Raw genomic sequence first — 20554 nt, 5'->3', positions numbered from 1 at the left:
AATTTTCAAAAAAATATCAGGAGAGCATGAGAATCAAGGAGGTATTCACTGAAATTCAAAAATTCAAAATTTTCAAAAAAATATCAGGGGAGCATGAGAATCGAGGAGGTATTCACGGAAATTTGAAAATTTAAAATTTTCGAAAAAGTAACAGGAGAACATGACAATTGAGGAGGTATTCACTGAAATTTAAAAATTCAAAATTTTCAAAAAAATATCAGGGGAACATGAGAATCGAGTAGATATTGACGGAAAATTTTAAAATTCAAAATTTTTGAAAAAGTATCAGGAGAGCATGACTATTGAGGAGGTATTAACTGAAATTCAAAATTTTAAATTTCAGTTTATACGAATTTCGTAAAGCAGAAAATAATATTTACCCCCTCGACTAGTCCCTCTGACAGCTGGACTACTACTGAGGCACTGACTCGGCTCTGCCGTGCAGCACCCCCCATTGCTTGTGGCGCCCTCTCTCTTGGGGGGATGTACTACAATGCAAAGGGTGGGGCGCTCACACCCCCAGAACTGAGCCTCTATTTTAGTCAATCCTCTTTGATTTAAACGCTCGATGTACATTTTTTTTTCGTTGTTTTTCGTTATCAATCAAAATAAACACAAGCACAATGAAACCAACCCTTTTTATCACGCCACTCTAAGATTCACCGAACATGACAATGGAGGAGGTATTCACTGAAATTTGAAATTTTTAAAAAAGTATCAGGAGAACATGAAAATCGAGGAGGTATTCACTGCAATTGAAAAATTCGAAATTTTCAAAAATGTATCAGGGGAGCATGTGGCGTCTCTCTCTCTTTGGGTACAACACATTCATGTTTTGTCTATAAACATCTCAATAAGCACGAGGAATCACTAAGAGTTCATTAATATTTTAGTAAAAAAATAAAAACTCACCTGAAATGAATTAAAAACTTTTTTCCATTCGTTTCTCATTTGCCCGGTTCTCCCCTAAATCGTCCTGTAGTTTCTACCGAATATTTCTCACGGGTTGGCAAAAGTGTTTTCGAACATCTTCATCGGCGCAAATAGCCAGTACCAGTTGAAAAATGCCACGAACGTTGAGACGAGGAGACGATAATCATAGAATCGTCGGGGGTGCGCGCAACGTCTTGAAGACTGAAATGCGAGAGGGCCTAGGGCCCCTCGCACTCCCATGGAATTTATTAGCGATCGTACGCGCGAGATACACGGCACTCCGCAATAACACTTCTTCCAACAGGTTTCTCCTCGATAAAATCGTCGGTGTACTCTCCCTTTTTCCCCTTTTACCCCTCACTCGCCCTTTTTGCCCGGCAAACGCACCTGCAACCTCCGGTCTATTTTTCATCCAATGGAAAAATTGTTAATAGCCAGTTATTAGCAATTTCATTCTAGAAAGAAAAAAACAAAAAGTACAAATTCTAGAGAATCCGCTTCATAGGAATTTCCATTTTTTTTTCACGTGCAACGAGTTTTTTCTGAACTCACCGGTTATGTACCTCGCACGATAATTGTTTAATCATAGAGAGGGATGAACCAGCGCTGATGAGTCTTTTTAAATAAAAAAATTGCGAAATGAAAAAGCAAATTCGCTTGACTGTTACAGTGAGTTGTATGGAGACGTTTGAGATCTTGTGGAGGTACAACTTATGCGCGCGTCTCTACTGCCGCATCTTTGAAAGTGAAACGAGCCCTCGCGAGGCCCAACAGGCCCAAAGATCCTTTCGCTATCGCCTACCATCTATATTTTTTACCCCATTCAGAGAAATTAGAAATTAAAAGCGATATTTACACGATTAAAAAAAAATCAAAACCTCACCTCGTTTCCCTCGTTATTGTCACGGAAATGTGAAGATGCAGACCTTGAAATGAGGAAGTGGCACTCGGACATGACGACTCCATTAAAATTTTCTCATTCACCTGCCCCTGAAGATGATTTTCGTGCAGTTGAAGGTGATTGTGCGAATGAATTTCATGCACCGACGGATAAGTGGTGAAAGTGCTGGGGAATTTCCGAGAAATTTTTAAAATAACGAGTGAATAAAGGCAAATGATAATGACAATGTCGTACCTGTTGTCCGTCGTGACTGGAGATAAAGTGGAGAACAGTTTTAATCAGGTGACTCGATCGGGCCCAGTCCAGTGTCAGGGTCAACTCACGTGTTACACTGATCCCTCGAGGGCTTAATGACACGGTCAGTTCAATAGAGACATCAGAAATATCCCGCGTAAATTCACTCGACGATAACACGTGTTTGAACAGTCACAAGATTTCATTGGATAAGATAAAAATTCAAAACTCCCCCCTGGAGATTATTTCACGTGCTTCGGTTTTCTCGGGGTCCTTATTCATTTCGGAGGCATTATCGGGTGATGAAGTACCAGGTGCCAGTGGTCGGCATGGCATTCAAAAGATCCCCTGGGTGCTCGAGTGAGGATGAAAAAAAAAATTTGTAATCGCTGCCCGAGGTATATATTTATACACACGTTCAACTGAATTTTTTACCCATCGAGTTTACAGCTTAACCCTCGCTGGATATGCCAGTAGCCTTATTCCACCTTATTCCACCTTCTTCGTCGCTCTCACTATTTTATTTATCCACCCAGTAATTTATATCCCATCGGGATTGTTTGTAATTATAAAAATACAATTGACCAAATAGAATGAGTGGCCGGTGGGCCTTCCTCAAAATTTCCACCGGCAATAATTCCCCCTGAAATTAATTATCACTCTAACATGTTAAATTCTCCCATAGTCATTAAACAATTTATTAATGAAAAAATATTTTTTTTCAATGACGATACACCAGGGGAAAATTATCCTAGGATTTTTGGCGGAATAATAAAATCCGAGAAGGAATAAAAATGGCGATATCTTTGGTTTCTCATCTATCGATAATCGATGGAGGCAATGAGGCCCGAGTGAATTTAGTCGAATCCTCATTTATCTAATTGCAAATGGATTGAAATATATTCGTTAGCGTCTCAACTCGAGCCTATCTCCTTACTCAATGCAATAGGCATATAATATTTCCCACGTGCGTTGTGTATTCGCAGGTGAGAGGCGAAACTTCTCTATCGTATATCTCTCCGTAAACGATATATATGCAACCTGAATACGAACTGTATTTTCCTATATGTATATACCCCGACATTCGCCTTTTCTCGTGGTGCATTTCGATTGAGAGAAACCAAAAGATAATCCCTTTACGTCTTTACCATCCCATTTCCATTTTTCTCGAGTTCCCAGACGTGTGTAAGCCCTATCTCGAATATATCTCGAATATATCTCGATTCCCAATCACCATTCAATATCTACCATCCCCCGAGGTGCACCACATTGTTATAGTATAATAAATTTTACATTTTAAACCATCAGATACTTTCACCTTTATCGCGTCAATAATTATCCGATAGCCGATCAAAATTGATTATCAATACGGGAGATTAATAGTTGCCGATATTTCAACCGTGAAATTTATCGATCACTATCGAATTCTTCAATGCGATTGTCCCGATGACACGTCATCATCCCGGTTTTGATTAAAAAACAGAGCAAATGGTGGTTCAAGGATTTTTTGGTGATCATCACCGACCCTTAACCCTAAATCTCGGTGTATCAAAAGGTAATTGGCGGTTGTGGCTTGGGGAATATTTTTTTTTTTAATGAAGAAGCGACGAGCTATGAATCCACGTCAGATACGAAACAAAATCCGCCCATGCACTCCGGTTTACAACCGGGGCGTATATCGAGACTATAAAACATGCAAATACCGTGGAGTGATGCACCTCGGATTCACCGTGATTTTTATTTATTTATGTTTTTAAATACCTTCTTTATTTATCCTCTGATTTTAACGATTGGAGCGTCCGTCAGGGTTCACACGGTTGTAATCGTTGGAGTTGGTTCACTGGAGAATTTTGAAGGGCCTCTGGGTGGTCAGGATGATTAGCCAGTGGAAGTGTTGGCGATGGATGAGAGGCTACAAGTGGCCGACGCCTCTGATATTTCGTACACGGTTCGTTCGTCATGATTATCCCCGGCCCATCACTCCAAATTCCCAACGTCAAATTAATTCACTATTAATATTTCACCGAAATCAACATCACCTTGGCATCCTCCACATCCAATTCCACGGGTAATTAACACACAGCCACAATTTCAATCCAATTTATATCCATCGTCCTTTTGTTTTATGACGATCTATAATCCAGTTTGCGCTCTACCTCTTCCATGGCGGTCTAATTAAAGTCCGGTTTCCTCTTTTACTTGTTTCAGGTACGTTCACCGTCTTGAGATCCATAGCGTGTGTACACTGGCTGTATTCCCCGAGGGAGTCATCCAGAGGTAATCTATATCCCAGGTAGGGTAGATACTCCGTGGGAAAGCTGAGGATCATTTTGAATCACCGGAAACACGACGGGGTGTATCCGCCCTACCAGACACGTCTTTATCCACTGATTCATTTTTCACTCTCGTTATCCAGTCATGAACTATATCCAATTACAATTGCTTATTTTTTTCCTCTGACCTTGATACTCTACAACAATTAGCATGACTAATTTGATGCAAAAAATGCTGTGTCATGGGATTTGAAGAATTTTCCGCAATTTGAATTCTTGAGCGGTTAGAGGTGCTCGCGATAACGCCATTCGTCGACGACAATTAATTCGTTAATTAGAGAGTAGAAGACCGGGTGAGGGGGGAATGGGGGGTTTAAAAATACAGAGTAAGTGCATTGTTACAGAGTCGTGCAATGCCTTAAGAGTGAAAATTTCATGGCCTTGCGTTCACAGCTTGCGTCACATTTATCCACAGGAGACCCTCGCCATTTAGGTGTACATGGTGCTTGTGGTTTGTAACAAAATTATCTCATTAATTCGTTAGGTAACGAGGATGACCTCTCGAGATAATGAGAGTCTGTTGTGATTTTAGACTCGTGTTGATACAATTTTTCCCTTGGTGATTAACCTGGTCCACTTTGACTCATCTCTCACTTACTGTAATTTTGAATTAAACGAAATATTTGCATCGTGACTTCCTCCGTTGTTAACCCAAAATTATTTTTACCCTCTGGGATTTTAGTAGTGTGTCATCGATAATATTCCCACGGGGACAATGACTCCTCATTCTATTCATCGGACGGGATGGCATAAGAAATTCAACAAACTCCAGGTACTCCGGCCTCATGCACGTACACTGTGTTATTGCCGTGTAAACGACACAGAAATGCTTTCAATCCTTTCACTTTTTCCAGTATTGAATTTAACCGGTGATTGCGAGTGAGTTTGCGCCTCCTGATCATCTCTCAATACTGAATTATCACTTTGACTTTCGCACGACCCGGCATTAGCCACTTGGAAACGCATCAACTGCTTCCTGTCTCCATCCTGTCTTAATCCTGATCTTCATCCTGTTCTTTATCCGACCTGTAACCAATGGAAATCAACGCTGGAAATTATTTCTCACGGGTGAAAATCAATTCTTTGCTAAATCTATTCATGTGGGGCTTTCACCTGTTGATTTAAGAGCGGCCCATTCATTAATATCTCACTGGTGACACTTGGAACAGAGCCACCATGAAAAATACCCGTCCTCGGGTACTTTTTATTGAGGAAGTGGGGAAAATTTTTTAATGACAGGGGGGAGTACACGCGAGGGCAGTAAAACCCTTGTCAAGCCTCTCGCCCAGCTGGTGTTCGCAATATACCTCCCAGCACCGTCTCGAGTACACATTAACTTGAACCACTAGCCCCGCAATTATCCAGTCATTAACAAAGTTAAACAGGAAAATCCACTCATAAAGTAATAACAAAAAATTTGTCTAATCCCTATCGAGATAAATGCGATCTTCGCGAGGATTATTTCATTCCATAAACTATTGGGAATTTTTTTTTCCGTTCAACCTTTCAGCCAATATAATTGCACTGCAATTGCACTATTACACTGAATATTTTTTCAATATTTTGTTTCTTACGTGTATATACGAGTAAAAAAAAAAATTGTAATCGGAAAATTTTTCTTTTGAAAGAAAAAAAAATGGGGAAAGAAAATAATTTTATTTTTGAAAAAGTGAGAATAAATTTGAAATTACTCGATGCTGACAGGGTGATGGTGAATCGATGGCAACACCGATACTAGCCATAAATCCGTCAAAATAGGAATTTTTAATCTAAGGATAGGGCGTAATGCCAGTATATCCGCCATTTTAACCCACCCATTGCCAACTTGTGTATGTGGGATTTAGCATAAACGATCTGGACAGATGCATCTACGTGGATAGTAGCACCACGAGGGGTTACAAACTGTTGGAAAATATTGCTCAGCGGTAGGCATTGCCATCGGGGGTTATCGTGTAGAAGAGCCGATAAGAGCTTTTAGCTGCGTGGGCGGTACAAACAAGTACTTCGATACTCCGTGCGACAGTCACCAGTACTTTATTAACGTACTTTGTGTTGGTATGCACTTGTGGGAGTTAGTACGTGAGAGGACATACCTATCGGAATTAGATCGCCAACTGGTTTTTCCCGCCGACCAATAATTTGCCACGCGCAGAAGCGAAAAAGCGCCCTCAACCGTGCGCGTCTCGAATTACTGATAAATGGTGGTCAATGGGCGTCACTTATCGGCCCCCGAGCGATTATTATTATTTATTGAGCATATCCAGAACACTCTGGCCAAACTAGTGGGTGAAACACTTTGATTTATGCTGACAGATATTTTTTCAACTGGATGAAAAAATATGAAATTAATAATAATAATAATCTCCTCCCTGTAGCCTGGTGGCTCTTTCCATTTTAGCCCTTTCTACTCCCGTTACGAGCCACCAAGTACCGCGAAATAGTTTCCAATGTTTCAACAATTGGTCGTAACACTTGTATAATAACTCGGTTCGGCCCCCTGACTGGTTTGTGAGTATAAAATCGCCGGGTAATTTCATCCCCGTATTGCGAAGCCAAGAGCGCATACTGCACCTTCGGAGAATCATGAAATTTAAACTCTAAGTAGTTACCAAAGAGTTTTCAGGGCTATCCATAAAGCCCCAAAGGCACGTTCGCGCACATGTACCGAGGGGGTACATAGGGGTCCTTATGCGAGCATTATCCAGTTGTGGTCGTAAAAATTTTAGACTAGCTACCATGTCATGTATAAAGCATGAGTATCCCAGTGTAGGATGCATCTCCTCTTCATTCTACTCTCTCAAAAACCCCATTCACTCTCTCTCGGATAATCTGGGGTTGAGAAACGCGAGCTGTACACCATACACACATCCCACCAACCAAAACCCATCCTTCATATATATACACGCAATGAATAAATGTTAATGCGAAAGTAGACGGCCACCATAATAATTACTTTACGGCACTTGAGCCGGGCGCACTCGGTGTAATCACTTTAATAGCTGGCCATGTCATGCCCGTATACCGGAGTGAAGAATTCTTACGCGTTAACGGCCAGAGCCTTTTACGGGGCCACCCCACCTATTCTCAGTATCACCTATGTCCTCAGCCCTCAGTCCTCAGTCCTGGGACCATCAGGCCCCCCTTGATGCCACGATGCAACGATACCACGATTCCTGGGGGGTAACAACATCTAGGGATGCATCACAGTTTTCAAATACTCAGTTTAACGGCGCGTTAATTACCAGCATTGATCTCACTCCGTCCGAAAGAAGAAGAATAAAAGAAAAAAAGAAAAAAAAAAGAAAAAAAAAAGACAGAAATTGCTGCACGGCGAGCATCAAGAAACTCTCCCCCCAACCCCTCCCCTCGAAATTATCTAAATTTTTGTCATTGCATGGCAATCACTCTAAATGTCCATCGCATCACCAGTGAGTTATATCCTGGTGGAATAAAAAACGGATGGCATTATAAAATCGATGGACAAGGTGAGGAGCAGGTACAAGTCTAGCGGCAGTCCTTGAAGACTCCTCGAGCCATGGGGGCTCCAATTAAAATAAACGTACGTCCGTTTTCCTCTCGTCACTCTGTACACTGTAACGCGGTGAAGTTGTCGCTTCCCCGAGGATGGTTAGACCCCTAGTTAAACCGAGAATATCCCCGACGCGTTTCTTCACGTCTAATGTCGCCATATGTCGCATCCCAGGGATCAACGACTCCAAGTACAAACCAAATGAGTACTTTTTTTCAATCATGGAATTTCTCGGTAACAACAATATCGGCGCCACTTGTCTTCGCGTTTTTTAACACTTGATAATGTGAAAATAGTGGAGTGATTCTTCTTTTTCTGTGGCTGGAGGATAATACAATACGAGAGGGAAGATGGAGGACAATAAATATCCTGGAATCGCTTGGCAGGAGCCTCACGTTACAAACGTGTCCTTCGCGCCTCTTCTCAAATGCATCTTTTTACATCTGCGATGATAAAAAAAAAATCACACACTTTTGCCGATCATTCTGGGATAGGTGGAAACGCAGAAGCCTGCGGAGATCACCGTAAACCGCACAATGAAAATAAAACAGCGCCGTTAGGTACCCCATCATGGGCAATCCAATTTATTGGCGAATTCCACTGGAATTCATTTAATTCATTTATCCATCAAAAATTCCCCAGAAAAAAATTAATTATTAACCGAAAATATTTGACGATGACTCACTCATTTAAAAAACAACAGTGAAAACAATAAACAATAAACAATTAGTCATTGCATGAAAAAAAATCTGATTACGTTTTCAAAAATTTTGGAATTAATTATTAATGTTATGAGATTGTTATTATAAATTATGTCGCAGTCATGTTGCGTTTATGATATCGAATTGCTGATGAATAATTTTTTTGGAAAAAGTCTAGGGAAATTCTGACGGAATAAATGTCCGGGAATTTTTGAATATTTTGTCATGGCCTAATTCCGGCAATTTGAGACTTGCATTGAAAAAGATAAATGTTTGAAAAAAAAAGGCGCGACAATGGTGAAACAAACGGCGGAGAATCGCCTTTAGGCAATTTACGATCCACCAGAATAATTCTTAACTCACAATATATTTATTTTTCCCAACGAAACCGACGACACCACTTGCAAACACGAAGTGGAGGCACACGTATCCCCAGCAATGTTCGGGAATTCCAATCTTTTTGCGCTAAAACCGCATTTATTTATCCCTCACGCTGTACTTCACATTAATCTCACTGTAGATTCTTCCCACGAATTTACCACCGGCCATTGTCTCGGACCATTCGACTGCTTTCATAGATTCACGCTGGTTATATGGAAATTATGTAACGCTCATGTATCTTCTAAGTGCATATAATCCTCGGGGGAATACAGCGAAAGAGAGGAAGGCCTAAACGCTCGCCAAAGAATTACCCACCGAGGACTAAAAAAATCTTTAACTTCATTGTTGGATAATTTATCAATTTTTCACAAAAAAAATAATGCTTGAAGTATCGGTTCCCCGGTGAAAAATAAATTGTACTCGGAATAGTTTTTCCAAATTTTCAAAACATTTCTGGAAATTTTTCGGAGAATTTTTCTTTTGAAAGAAAAAAAATCGGGAAACAAAACAATTTTAGTTTTGGGAAATGTTTTGAAAAATTTTTCAAAAATTTGTTTTAGAAAACTTTTTTTATAATTTCCTATTTAAATTTTCGAAAAATTTTTCAAAGCCTTTCGTAAAAATAAAATTGTTTTGTTTTACAATTTTTTTGGTTTCATAAAAAAAAATTCTGAAAAGTTCTCCCAAAATTTTTTGAAAATTTTGAAAAAATATTTGGATAACAATTTTTTTTTACCGGGGGAATTGCGAGAGAAGTACTGGAGAAAGCGGTGCATTATCGGAGTCTGGATAAGTGCAGCATTGGATTTACGAATGTGAAGCCCTCAGTATTCCCTCCATTCCCTCATTCCTCTGGTGATTTTTTTCCCTCTCCTGAGTTGAATATACCCGTCTGTGATTGCCCAAGCGGAACTCGCCATAAATCAGGGAGAAGACGCTTCCCCTGGGCCAACAATCCTCGAGGAAATTGTTCTCCTCTCTTTATCATTTACCTCTTGTAAATTTTATACACCTGAATATTTCCCCACCGAAGTAAATCAAAATCCCCGCCAAAAAGAGTCCGCACTAGGTGAATTCTTCTGGTTATTTTTTCCGTGGAAATTTCAACGAGTAGAATTACACATTTCCTTTATCTCTCTCCGCCATTAGCAGATTCAAGGTGCATTGACCCTCCGCGACAATTGTCCAGGGGAGAATTAAAATGGGATGATCACCCTACGATAAATCCAGACTGAAATTTCGTTGTTGTCTGGAGTGCGTGGGACGGGCCAAATGGACTTGGATCCCTCTGGACCACTCCCTGGTTGTTCAATGCTGCAGCCTGTGAAAAAGTCCTGGTCGATTTGTCTTCCACGAGAACAAAGGACCCAAAACCCCATCGAATCATTCAATTTCATTAACGAAATTAATGCTCGGCACGTTGAACTTAGCGTGGGTGAGTAAGAACTGTTATTTAGAATTGTACACAGATATCAATTGTCCAGTCTCCAATCGTGATTCATTATAAATCACAGGACAGCTCTCAAATCTCCAGTATCACCAAAACAATTCTGGGAAGAGATATTGTTCAGCCAACCACTTGGAATTCGAATGAATAAATTATTCGTATTTTCATTCTTGTCGATATAATGCAAATATTTTGTACTCCTTTTGGAAATTGAATGATAAAAATTCGTTTACACAGCAGAGTTGGCCTTTTTTTTATTTTTCTTTTTGATGTTGACCCTTGGCACTTTTACACGATTCGTTGTACCAATGCATCATCTTGTCGCGTTGGGAGGTTCTCTACACCGTACCTCGGTGGAATACAATGGCTATCGATTCACATGAGGATACATTGGAATCCGTTTCGATTCATCCTGCAATGCCATTGGTACAGACGATTGAACCGACGTATCGGTAAGATCGATTGGACCATTGGCCTCGCATCCTCGGTGTTTAATTTTATTTTCCAATCTATCGTATCTCATTGCCCCCTTCTGCCCCCTTCTGCCCCCTCCTGCCTCCTCTCTCACCCACCCACCGTTGGGTTATCCTTGCCGATTTACGTAACTCGATCGGCTGCCACGTGGTCTCATTAGACCGCACGGCTATCCCTGCCGGAAGGGTTTTCTCGCGCGTAAATCGTTCGGGATTATTCACTCAACTATTTAGGTATTTTATATTTGATAATAATGTGAAAAATCGATATATCGAGCGCCGATTTTTAATATCAAAACGGAAGTCGAGGGAAATTTAAGAAAATTAATAAGTTATTAAATAATGGAACGATCGAAGTAGGTCGATGCGATTAATAATTGAGAGAAATGAAATAATTCATTATTTCTTCTTTAATTTATATTATTTAATTTGTTATTTGTTATTTTTTTTTGTTGGAGTATCCAGTTGGAGCGTTAGTTTACCCAAACGAGTGAAATCTCAGAGAAAAGTGAAAATCTCATGAATTAGAATTGATAATTGTTTTAAAAAATGGAAATAAAAATTGAATTGCAACTTAAAAAATCGGAATCACTGGGGAAAAATGGCGGAGCAACTAGTGGAGTAATTTCTTACATCCAATTTCTGTTGCAGCTTCCACTTTTTATTGGACTTCACTTCACTCTCGGATTACACTTCAAAACGTAATATTTACCCTCTCTCTCCGGTAATTTCTATTGGATATTTCTCCCGGTGTGGTGAACGGAGGGTAGTAAAAAAAAATAAGGAAAAAAGTTATGAGAATGAAAAAAAATTGCGCCTCGGGGCATTGCTATAGTGATTATAGGAAATTGCTCGAGCATTGACCGCGAATAACTGTCTCGGGGGAATGGCGAGCGGTATACGACCATGATCTTGATCCAGCATGGGCCTTGGAAGCCACTGGTTTGAATTCTCATGTTGCATTTCACCCGAATGCACCGATAATTCATCAAACCGATCGACGTAAACGTAAAAACTTTCACGGTTTGATATTCACATTTTTCCCCCGTGTCGCCGATTTTTTCCGATTTACGGTTACCGATTTTATCCCGCGAAATCGGGTGAACCATTGATATCGCGTTCCAACGATACGCGATAACTCTCGGCTGAGGGTATGATACCGTTATGGTAGACTCGTCGACCCAGAAGAGGTACGACATGCGCGCTAGCCGGTTTTCCGTATCGACGAGAAAATAAAAAGACCTGTTGGCCGATTGGAGGTCTTTCTTGATTAAATGACTCGTCACTGATCCCCGGAGTCACCAAAAATACTGGGATAAATCCCAGGAGTCATTGAATAAAAATCAAGGGCACCGATCGTCGATACCGGTCGGCCATTGTTATTGTAATTGTCCCGATAGGATCTGGTGGGAGGGAGAGGATCGTATTACGTCCTGGGGGAGTCAATGATCCTGATCACAAGCGCCTGCTCACCTTCAATCCCATCCCTTTACTCGGTCATTTATCCGATTATTGCCGGTCAGTCAGAAAATTCACGTGCGAATTTTCCACTTGAATAGATTAAAGATATCCGCGCGTGCCGGGATGACCCAACTTATTCCAACCGATTTATTCAAGATCCTTTGAGGAAGCGATCGTTAATCCCTATTGTCTTCATTCCACCTGGAATTAGCATCACCAGGAGTTGCGTAACTGAACGATCGGTTACGTTGATGAGGCGTTGACGATGGAAACATGTCATGACGAATCAGATGCCAATGTTCGATAGTAAAAATCGCAAAATGCTTTCTCGTTGGGCCTGAGGGTTTGACCACTTTGTATTTTTCCCTTCTCGAGTTTGAGATTTCTTATCTATCCAACGAGCTGGAAAAATACCGGTTTTTCCTTTGTCGTTAGTGTTGGATACTCTCAGCATAAATATCGTGGATCGCGTTACATAATTATCGTCGGGAGTTATAGGCACTTGGTGACCGGAGTGTCCTCTAGAATCACCAGAGTACACACCGGAAACGGATGTACGCTCCACGAAAGACGACGCAGATATGTACAACCGATCGCGTGATTGTTCATCAGCCTGTACCAACTGTTCTTTCACATTTTAAACAAAGGAATGTTAATAATCATTGGTTAAATGTTGGCTGACCCATGGGGGGGATGTTGAGTCCAATTATCATCGGAAATTCAAGTCCTTATTCACCTCTCCACAAATGAATTCCATCTGCTAGCACTATCTCTCCAAATATTCTTCTCCTCTTCTACTTGCTGAAGAAAGAGTTCGTACGAATGATAATAGAAGTCGACAGGACAAAAGGGAGAGGAGAATCTAATTCGTGAATCTAGTCTTCTGAGAATCTTTTCTTTTTCTCGGAGAATTGCAAGGATAGCCAGGACCGGCTGTGTGAGCGTCTCCATGGGTCTTCAGGGTTATCTTCTCGACGTGACCGCACAAAGAATCATAATATTTCACGCGCCAACCAACTCCTTTTCAGGTTGGAGACTATTTTGTGGGGCTCAATATAAATTCAACAAATTTCGAGGGACTATATACGAGCAGCTAAATGACTACTTAGGAGTCGGGTTTTTTTTTCCCTTTTTTTGAGGACAAATTTTAAACAAACAACATCAACTGGGTGTTTTGGTGGAGAGGTTGTCCACGTGGAGATGAATATTCAAGAAAAAGGATGGAATTATTCACGCAAGCAAATGACGAATCATTCTCCTATTGTTTAATTGGGAAATTGATGTCTCGTCATTTTTTACGATTCAATTTCTAAATGTTTCACGATTTTCCAATGCCATGTCGATGGAAAAATAGAGAATCCCCAGAATATTCGATAAATCAAATGATTCATCCCCGAAGAATAATGAAAAATTCCATTTTTACCTGAAACTTCAAAGATAATTCCAACCCTGTAAGTCGTCAGACAACTACAATTGTTGCAGTGAAATTAAATAACAGATCGCGAAATTCTCCTGCCGATTCCACCGATTCCACCGATTCCACCGATTCCTCTCCCACCCTCAATCGATCCCTTTCCGACAACTCCCCCAATTTTTCCGTTCTCCCAACTGCACGGGGATAAATAGAAAGGGAAATCTCGATACCGGATCTCAACGTGTAAAAAACAACATGGCCTATCCCTATGGTGGCCATCCCAAGCACACATCCACATAATACACGTGTCTCTGGGTTATCGTTGCGGCGTGACCGCATAAAGAGCCGTAATATTTTATGCGAACACGTGTATGAGTAAGGTCAGTGTCGCTCCCGTTCTCGTTATAGGAGTGGACTAAAAAAAGAAATGAAAAGAAAAAAAGAAATAGACTCATATAAAGTGTCTTGAAGCCAGGACAATGAAATGACCATGAGCTGAGGTCCTGAAGAATGACATGACCATGTGTCATCCAGTGAGATAAACATTCCATCTGGTACACGCTTGAATTACATATTTGCATTTAGCATAAGGGCTGACTAATGATTGATGATGCTGATAGACAGAAGTGGTGAATCACTGGTTTTCCGAGTTGAAGTCAAACGAGAGCGTCAGAATAATGTCCCCCAATGTCGACATGTTTATATTCGCCATTATTCCAACAAAACAACACTTATCCCCTATCCACCTAGACTACGACATGAATGTTTATGCTGGTGCATAGAAAGCCGAGTTAAACGCGTATTTACGGTTAGAGGGAGAGTGGACAGGCGATAGGTCCTCTATCTTGTGCGTTCCAACATCTAAAAAGAAAAGCCTCAAAGAGGAAGCCACCAGCTAGGGAGCGGCTTTTGGTATTCATTATACTTACATCACGAAAGCCACTTGGGTGAAACGCTCCTCGGTAGTACTTTGTCCGTCGTTAAGTGGCTAAAGTGAGGCTTCTCCATAGGTGGCCAATAGAGGATGAAAATTCAACGGTCATTTATGCAGGTCAACGATGTTATCTCCATTGGTGTATTGGTACATTGCTGCATTGGTGAATCCTCAAGAGGTTTGAGTTGATTTTCGTCGAGTGGGATCATAAAATTTTCGATATATTGAACAGCTGGAACAACAGCTTCATTCTCACAACCCGGGGAGACATCAGGGAGCGAGGATGGACACCATTTTACATGCTTCAGGATGATTTATCACAACCGTTCAGCAGGTTCACTTGGAATATTCACAAGTGTGTGTATTTCATGATGCATGTCAAATGGTAGGGCCACGAGAACAACTCGTGTGTACGTACATCATCTTCCCTCTCCCTTTCGAATGTTCAGGGAATGTGGAATGTATATTTTACGATTGAGTGGGTGTAAGTACCATCTCGGAGGCTGGAGAGCTGAGGATGGGGCAGGAGGTGGCATACAGTCTCGTTGTTATGGTGGCCAGTGCATATTCAAGACAAACGCGAGAAAATGTCGCTGGTAATGGCTCAACGGGTGGCCATTATCTTCCGTTTTCAAACCAGTAGCTGACGAATTTCTCCAATTTCTTCCTGGAGTCCGGTGGTCGTTGTCCTGGTGCCTCCGAATTCTGACTGATGATCTAGACTAGATGAGGCGTTTTTATTTTCCATTCGTGATGCTTGGGTTTCTGTTACCACAGCATTTGTCATTATCAGACTCGAATAGCGGTACATCAGATGACCTCATGCTCATTGTCAAGCCGCTTTGATCAGGTGCCGGGAATCGTGACAATAAATCATGATTTTTCACTGTCCAAACAAATTTTCATCTGATCTTTATCTCCCACGGTAAATGATGATTGTCGATGCTGGCGATTAGGCTGACGATCAATGCCAGATCGTTCGAAAAGAAAAATCAATTCGATTAATTTGAATAATGTAGATTACCCAGGAAATAGTGAGAAACGTCAGGACGGGATTCTGTTTATACCCGACCACAAGTCGGGATCAGGTCAAATGACCAATAAAACCGTCGGATGAAACTCCACCTAGAGTTCATATAATGAAGAGATACCGCACATTGGTTCGTGAACCTTGTGACCTTGAGACGGTAAATTACAAGTGCCCTTTAACCTTGCGATGGCGCCGTCAACATTGCAAGAATATTCCGATAGAATTGGACAAGAGAAACATGACCGTTAGAACCATTGTAAATGCACTTTGAATCACGGAATCGTGACGTGAGTCAACGATAATTTTTTTTTTTTTTAATCCGTCTATCGTGATATTTTTCCGGTATTTTGAAACGATACAACTGGGATCGGTTGATCATGCGAGACGAGATTGTACCACTTAAATGGTGCAGAAAACCGTTGTATTGACTCTTAAAAAAAAAAGATGTGGAACAAGTTTTTCCAGTGAACCGCTACTCACTGGTATTTTTAAATGATACATTTTCTGTTTTGATTGCAGATGGAATTGGTGACCACAAACAAGGTAGGATGGCCCTTCATGCCGAGCCTCTAGCCAGTAAAGAAAAACGAGAGCAAGCCCTACGTCACAGTCTTGCAGCTAGAAGACGTCAAATTCTTGCATCAAGATCTATCGGCGCTAAAACTCAAAAACCCGTTGTCAATGGATCGAAGGATTCCCTGGACATGCTGGAGGCGCAGGAGACACGACACGGTGTTTTCGTCACAGTACCAATGGGAGATCAGATAGCAGAAATAGTGGAGGACGATGAGGACATGGAGATAACACCGTCTACAATGCAAATTATCGAGGCACCTTCAAAACCCATTGAAAGCACATCGACGCTTGTTCCAGAGTTGAATAACACTGTGGTGTCTAAAAAAGATATTAATGGACCGAGAAACTCATCGATATCTTCGAGAATCCAGAAGAGTACGGATGACGTTTCAAGGAGGAAAAATACTGTAGTTATGCCAGAATCTCTTTACAATCACTTCAGACCGGTAGAAAGTAATATACCGGTGGAGGACATGACGCAGTTCCTGTATTTTGGACAAAAAATTCATCCCGAGAATACAACGAGTAATAATTCAGTGGAAGTTACGTCAGCCTCACCTACGTCGACCAACTCTCGACGTAGATTCAATCCCAAAAGATTCACAACAACACTGAGCACAGTACCAAAGCTCGAAGTGATTATGAACGAGGAAATGGACATTGCGTCGGAAAAATCAATAATCGAGAGGAATAAAATTTTGAAGATGAAGAATGTATACCGTAATAATGGTATTTACTCCAGAAAACCACCGGTGAGACCATCAGATCCGACAATAGTCACGAATGTAATTTTAACGAATAGGAATGCGAGCGATACAGATGTGGACTCGTCCGCTCACGCGAACCACCTGGTGATTACCGATCAGGGAAAAGGAAGTTCGACCCACTGGGCCAACAACACACAACATTCAACCCAGATTCCATGGGTGGAACACCAGGACAACGGTACCGAGAGTGAAATGACTGGTTCTGACATAATAACCACGATATATCCCGGAGAATTAATGGATGATTACCAGAATGACGAGCCAGTGAAGAGTGAGGATAAATTTGGTAGAAGTAAGAAGAGCGAAATATCCCGAATGGATGATGAAATCGAGGATATTACCACGAGAGCACCTAATTACGGTGAAAAAACAAGTACCGAGTTGAATTCCGTAATGTCAACATCGGAGCCAGATGAGCTGCGTCGTCTAACGAGACTGTCAACGTGGCTGTCAGTTGATCAGGTGACAACTGAATTAGCATCGACAGTTCGGCCGGGGTTCAATGACCCTACGAATATACCGACGACAAATTCCCATCAGCACTCATCCCTGAGAATAGTAGTAACGGAGCCAATGGATAATTCTCGAATTTACGAGAGAATGAGTTTAGTTAATTCATCGATTCCACCACAGGTTACACCCCCAACCCCATTAACGAGAGCACTGGACAATTCAACGGTTTTAATCGCAACAGAACCACCTGTTGCTTCAGTTCAACAGATGCATCCGTACACGTACACTATAACAAATGTAACTCGTCTATTGCGCAACTACACTGGACCTGGGCCAAGTGAGAAGACAACAGCAGTGACAACAGTGATATCGGAAGGAGAAAAGGAAAAGAAAAAAGGGGACGATGATGATGGAGCTGGACTCCTTCCTCCACTTTCTGGCGTAGTAGGTATAGAGGCGGCGCGCGCGTCCGTTGGTGCCAGTGGTGATCCGACCGCGGTTCAAACCACAACGCCAGTGGATGAACGCACTAGAAAAGTGCCACAACATCGAAATACATCGGAGAATAATCAAATGAGCTCAACCGTAATCAATTCAACAACTGAAATAATATCAACAACACGTGATATTGATTTGAATGGTGCGACTGTGCGGTGGAATTACACATCGAGAGGTGATAATGAAAGGGAGAGCAGTGGTGATAGGAGATTTATGAGAAAGTCAGCTAGTGCTGTGTTGAATCAACGCATCAGTGACGATAGAGATTTCAAGAGGAGACGTGGTGATACAGGGACAAGGAGAATCAAGGGTTTGAAGAGTGAGGAGAGATATACTGGGTACAGGTCAATGGACAATAAAACAACGAGTGACCATGAGGTGAGTTTGCATAACAAACAAGTGAATATTGACGCGATGGGGGAACATGTTGAAGACCAGACGACCCTGTCGTCGTTTACAAACGTCGATGTGCCACCGGAGAGTCTCAATGATAAAAGTGATGAAAACATCAGGGATAATGACAGATTGCTCGTTACTACTATTTCGAGTGAACCTGGGGATAGATTAAACGGTACGATGGAGACCTCGACAGAGAGCACGATAGAAGCCTCGACATTGGGGTCTATTGGTGGAACAATGAGAGGTCCATCGACAACTGCTAAACCTTCGGTTTTTCCGGTAACACCGGTGATTCTCAATGGATTGAATAAGGTCACCAGGGATGAGCCGGAGGAGGTGCTCATTGATTCAGACAGTCGAAAAAATCCGGAGAAACCCTTCGGCATCGACAAAGAGCTTGATCCATCCGAAATCCAGAAGATGTACCGAGCCCAGACCACCTTGAAGCCTGAATCAGCCATGACGACACTACCCCCTCAAGTTACGAGGCCCAACAACTCGACGACCTCTGCCCCCAAAATGGTAACGTCCAAGCAAGGCGAGAGATCACCAGAAGTCAGAGGGAGAAATCTCTCCGATAAAACCAAGGATAAAGACGATGTACTTCCCATAATGCAACTCTACAACAACTCAAATATCTTGAACGACACGATGAAGAACTCAGTGACACTGAAAATTCCAGCAGACCATCCACCCACGATAACGATTCAACAACCCCAAACGACATCTACACCCACAACGGAGGCTGCCACAATGAAAACAACTGAGGACATTTCCAAGGATGGCAGACCTGGAAGTGCACAACGAGTGAATAAAAATCGACAAGAGATGAACCGGGAAGTGCTGGAGACTGGAAAATGGATGAATGGATCGATTTCCATGAATAAAACACGAGCGAGACCGATGTATTATAATCCAGGACCACCAGAATATAGTGGATATCATCCAGAATTGAATACGAGTTATTTTGAATCTGGTATGATTGCGGAGAGCCCGAGGGATCCATTCAATGCCAGTGAAGTAATAACGAAGAGGCACGACGGTGATACCCTGGCCACCCAGGAGACTGTTGCAGTTGTTAGTTATATCCTAGCCACATTAGTTGTCTTTCCAATAGCTGTTGGTGTTGGGCTCATCCTCAGAAGACTGATCATTAGAAATCGAAAGGTAAGCCATCAGTGTTCATTATCAGAGTTATATTTGATATACCCTTTTTGCTGGGACAATCCCGTGAATTATGACACTGGCGTGGATAACGAGCGGTCTCGGAGTCGAGCAAGCGTGTCGTAAAATTCCTTGACTCGATTTCCTCTTTTTTTTTCATTTTTTTTCTTTTCTACCGCGACGCTTTTTTGACTGATGTGTAGGTGTAGCTATGCCATTGAAATATTGAAGATGGAAAAAATATATCTCGGTAAATTCTGAGACATGCGATTGTAAATTCACTCGACGGATAAGATCGTAATGACAGAGTTGCTGATGCGCTTTGACCCACGTGTGTGGTTGAATCCTCTTCCTCGGTTGATTGTCGGTGATTAAAATCTCAATGTAAAGACGGCAAATTTGTCCTGCGATTGAGGCCAGTGATTGCTTTAAACGTGTCATCCTTGTACCTGATTTCTCCCCTGCAATTTTTGGATGCAGTGGGATATCAAAGGCATTAATAATCAATTTCATGTGAATACGGAAGATGAGGCGCGTTGATTTCCTTGAGGTGAATTGATGAATAAATTAGTACCGTCAAAAATCAATTGGAATTACCGAATGGCCTTGCCGATGACGAGGTCGTACATCCTCGTGAACACAATAAATATTATCTCTCTCTGCACTTATGGTGTGGGTCTGGGGATAATAACACAATTAACGTTAATGACTATCCAGGATTAGACACGATGATATGATATCCAATGGAGAATGCGGGCTAATAATGACTATCAGTTTCCATATCGATGTCACTTGCATTAATCTTGAAGAACGAGACAGCGAGAAATTTTAATAACAATCGAAGCTTTGTCTATTTCGAGAGGAGGCCAAGGATCGAGGCCGAATAAGTGATAATACTCATTTTCCATATTAGAACTTCACCGAGA

At 41.6% G+C, this 20554-nt stretch overlaps 2 protein-coding genes across 4 annotated transcripts in view; one reads left to right on the top strand and one right to left on the bottom strand.

Annotated features, from left to right (window-relative positions):
* Nucleotides 1-20554, bottom strand: part of Hr39 (Nuclear hormone receptor FTZ-F1 beta) — a 151875-nt gene that overhangs the window by 60678 nt on the left and 70643 nt on the right. For all 3 annotated transcript variants that reach the window (XM_011304055.1, XM_011304056.1, XM_011304057.1), the window contains one exon: nt 3830-5427. The gene's annotated coding sequence lies outside the window, so the exon portion shown is untranslated. The remainder of the gene's footprint in view (nt 1-3829; nt 5428-20554) is intronic.
* Nucleotides 1-20554, top strand: part of LOC105266133 (uncharacterized) — a 72260-nt gene that overhangs the window by 44313 nt on the left and 7393 nt on the right. The window contains exon 2 of the mRNA XM_011304061.1: nt 16291-19631. Coding sequence (XP_011302363.1) covers nt 16291-19631 — 3341 coding nt within the window. The remainder of the gene's footprint in view (nt 1-16290; nt 19632-20554) is intronic.

The sequence above is a fragment of the Fopius arisanus genome, unplaced genomic scaffold (assembly GCF_000806365.1).
Source record: "Fopius arisanus strain USDA-PBARC FA_bdor unplaced genomic scaffold, ASM80636v1 scaffold00036, whole genome shotgun sequence".
NCBI classification, from domain to species: Eukaryota; Metazoa; Arthropoda; class Insecta; order Hymenoptera; family Braconidae; genus Fopius; species Fopius arisanus.
Note: the sequence above shows the minus strand (reverse complement) of the source record. Positions and strands in the feature narration are given on the sequence as shown.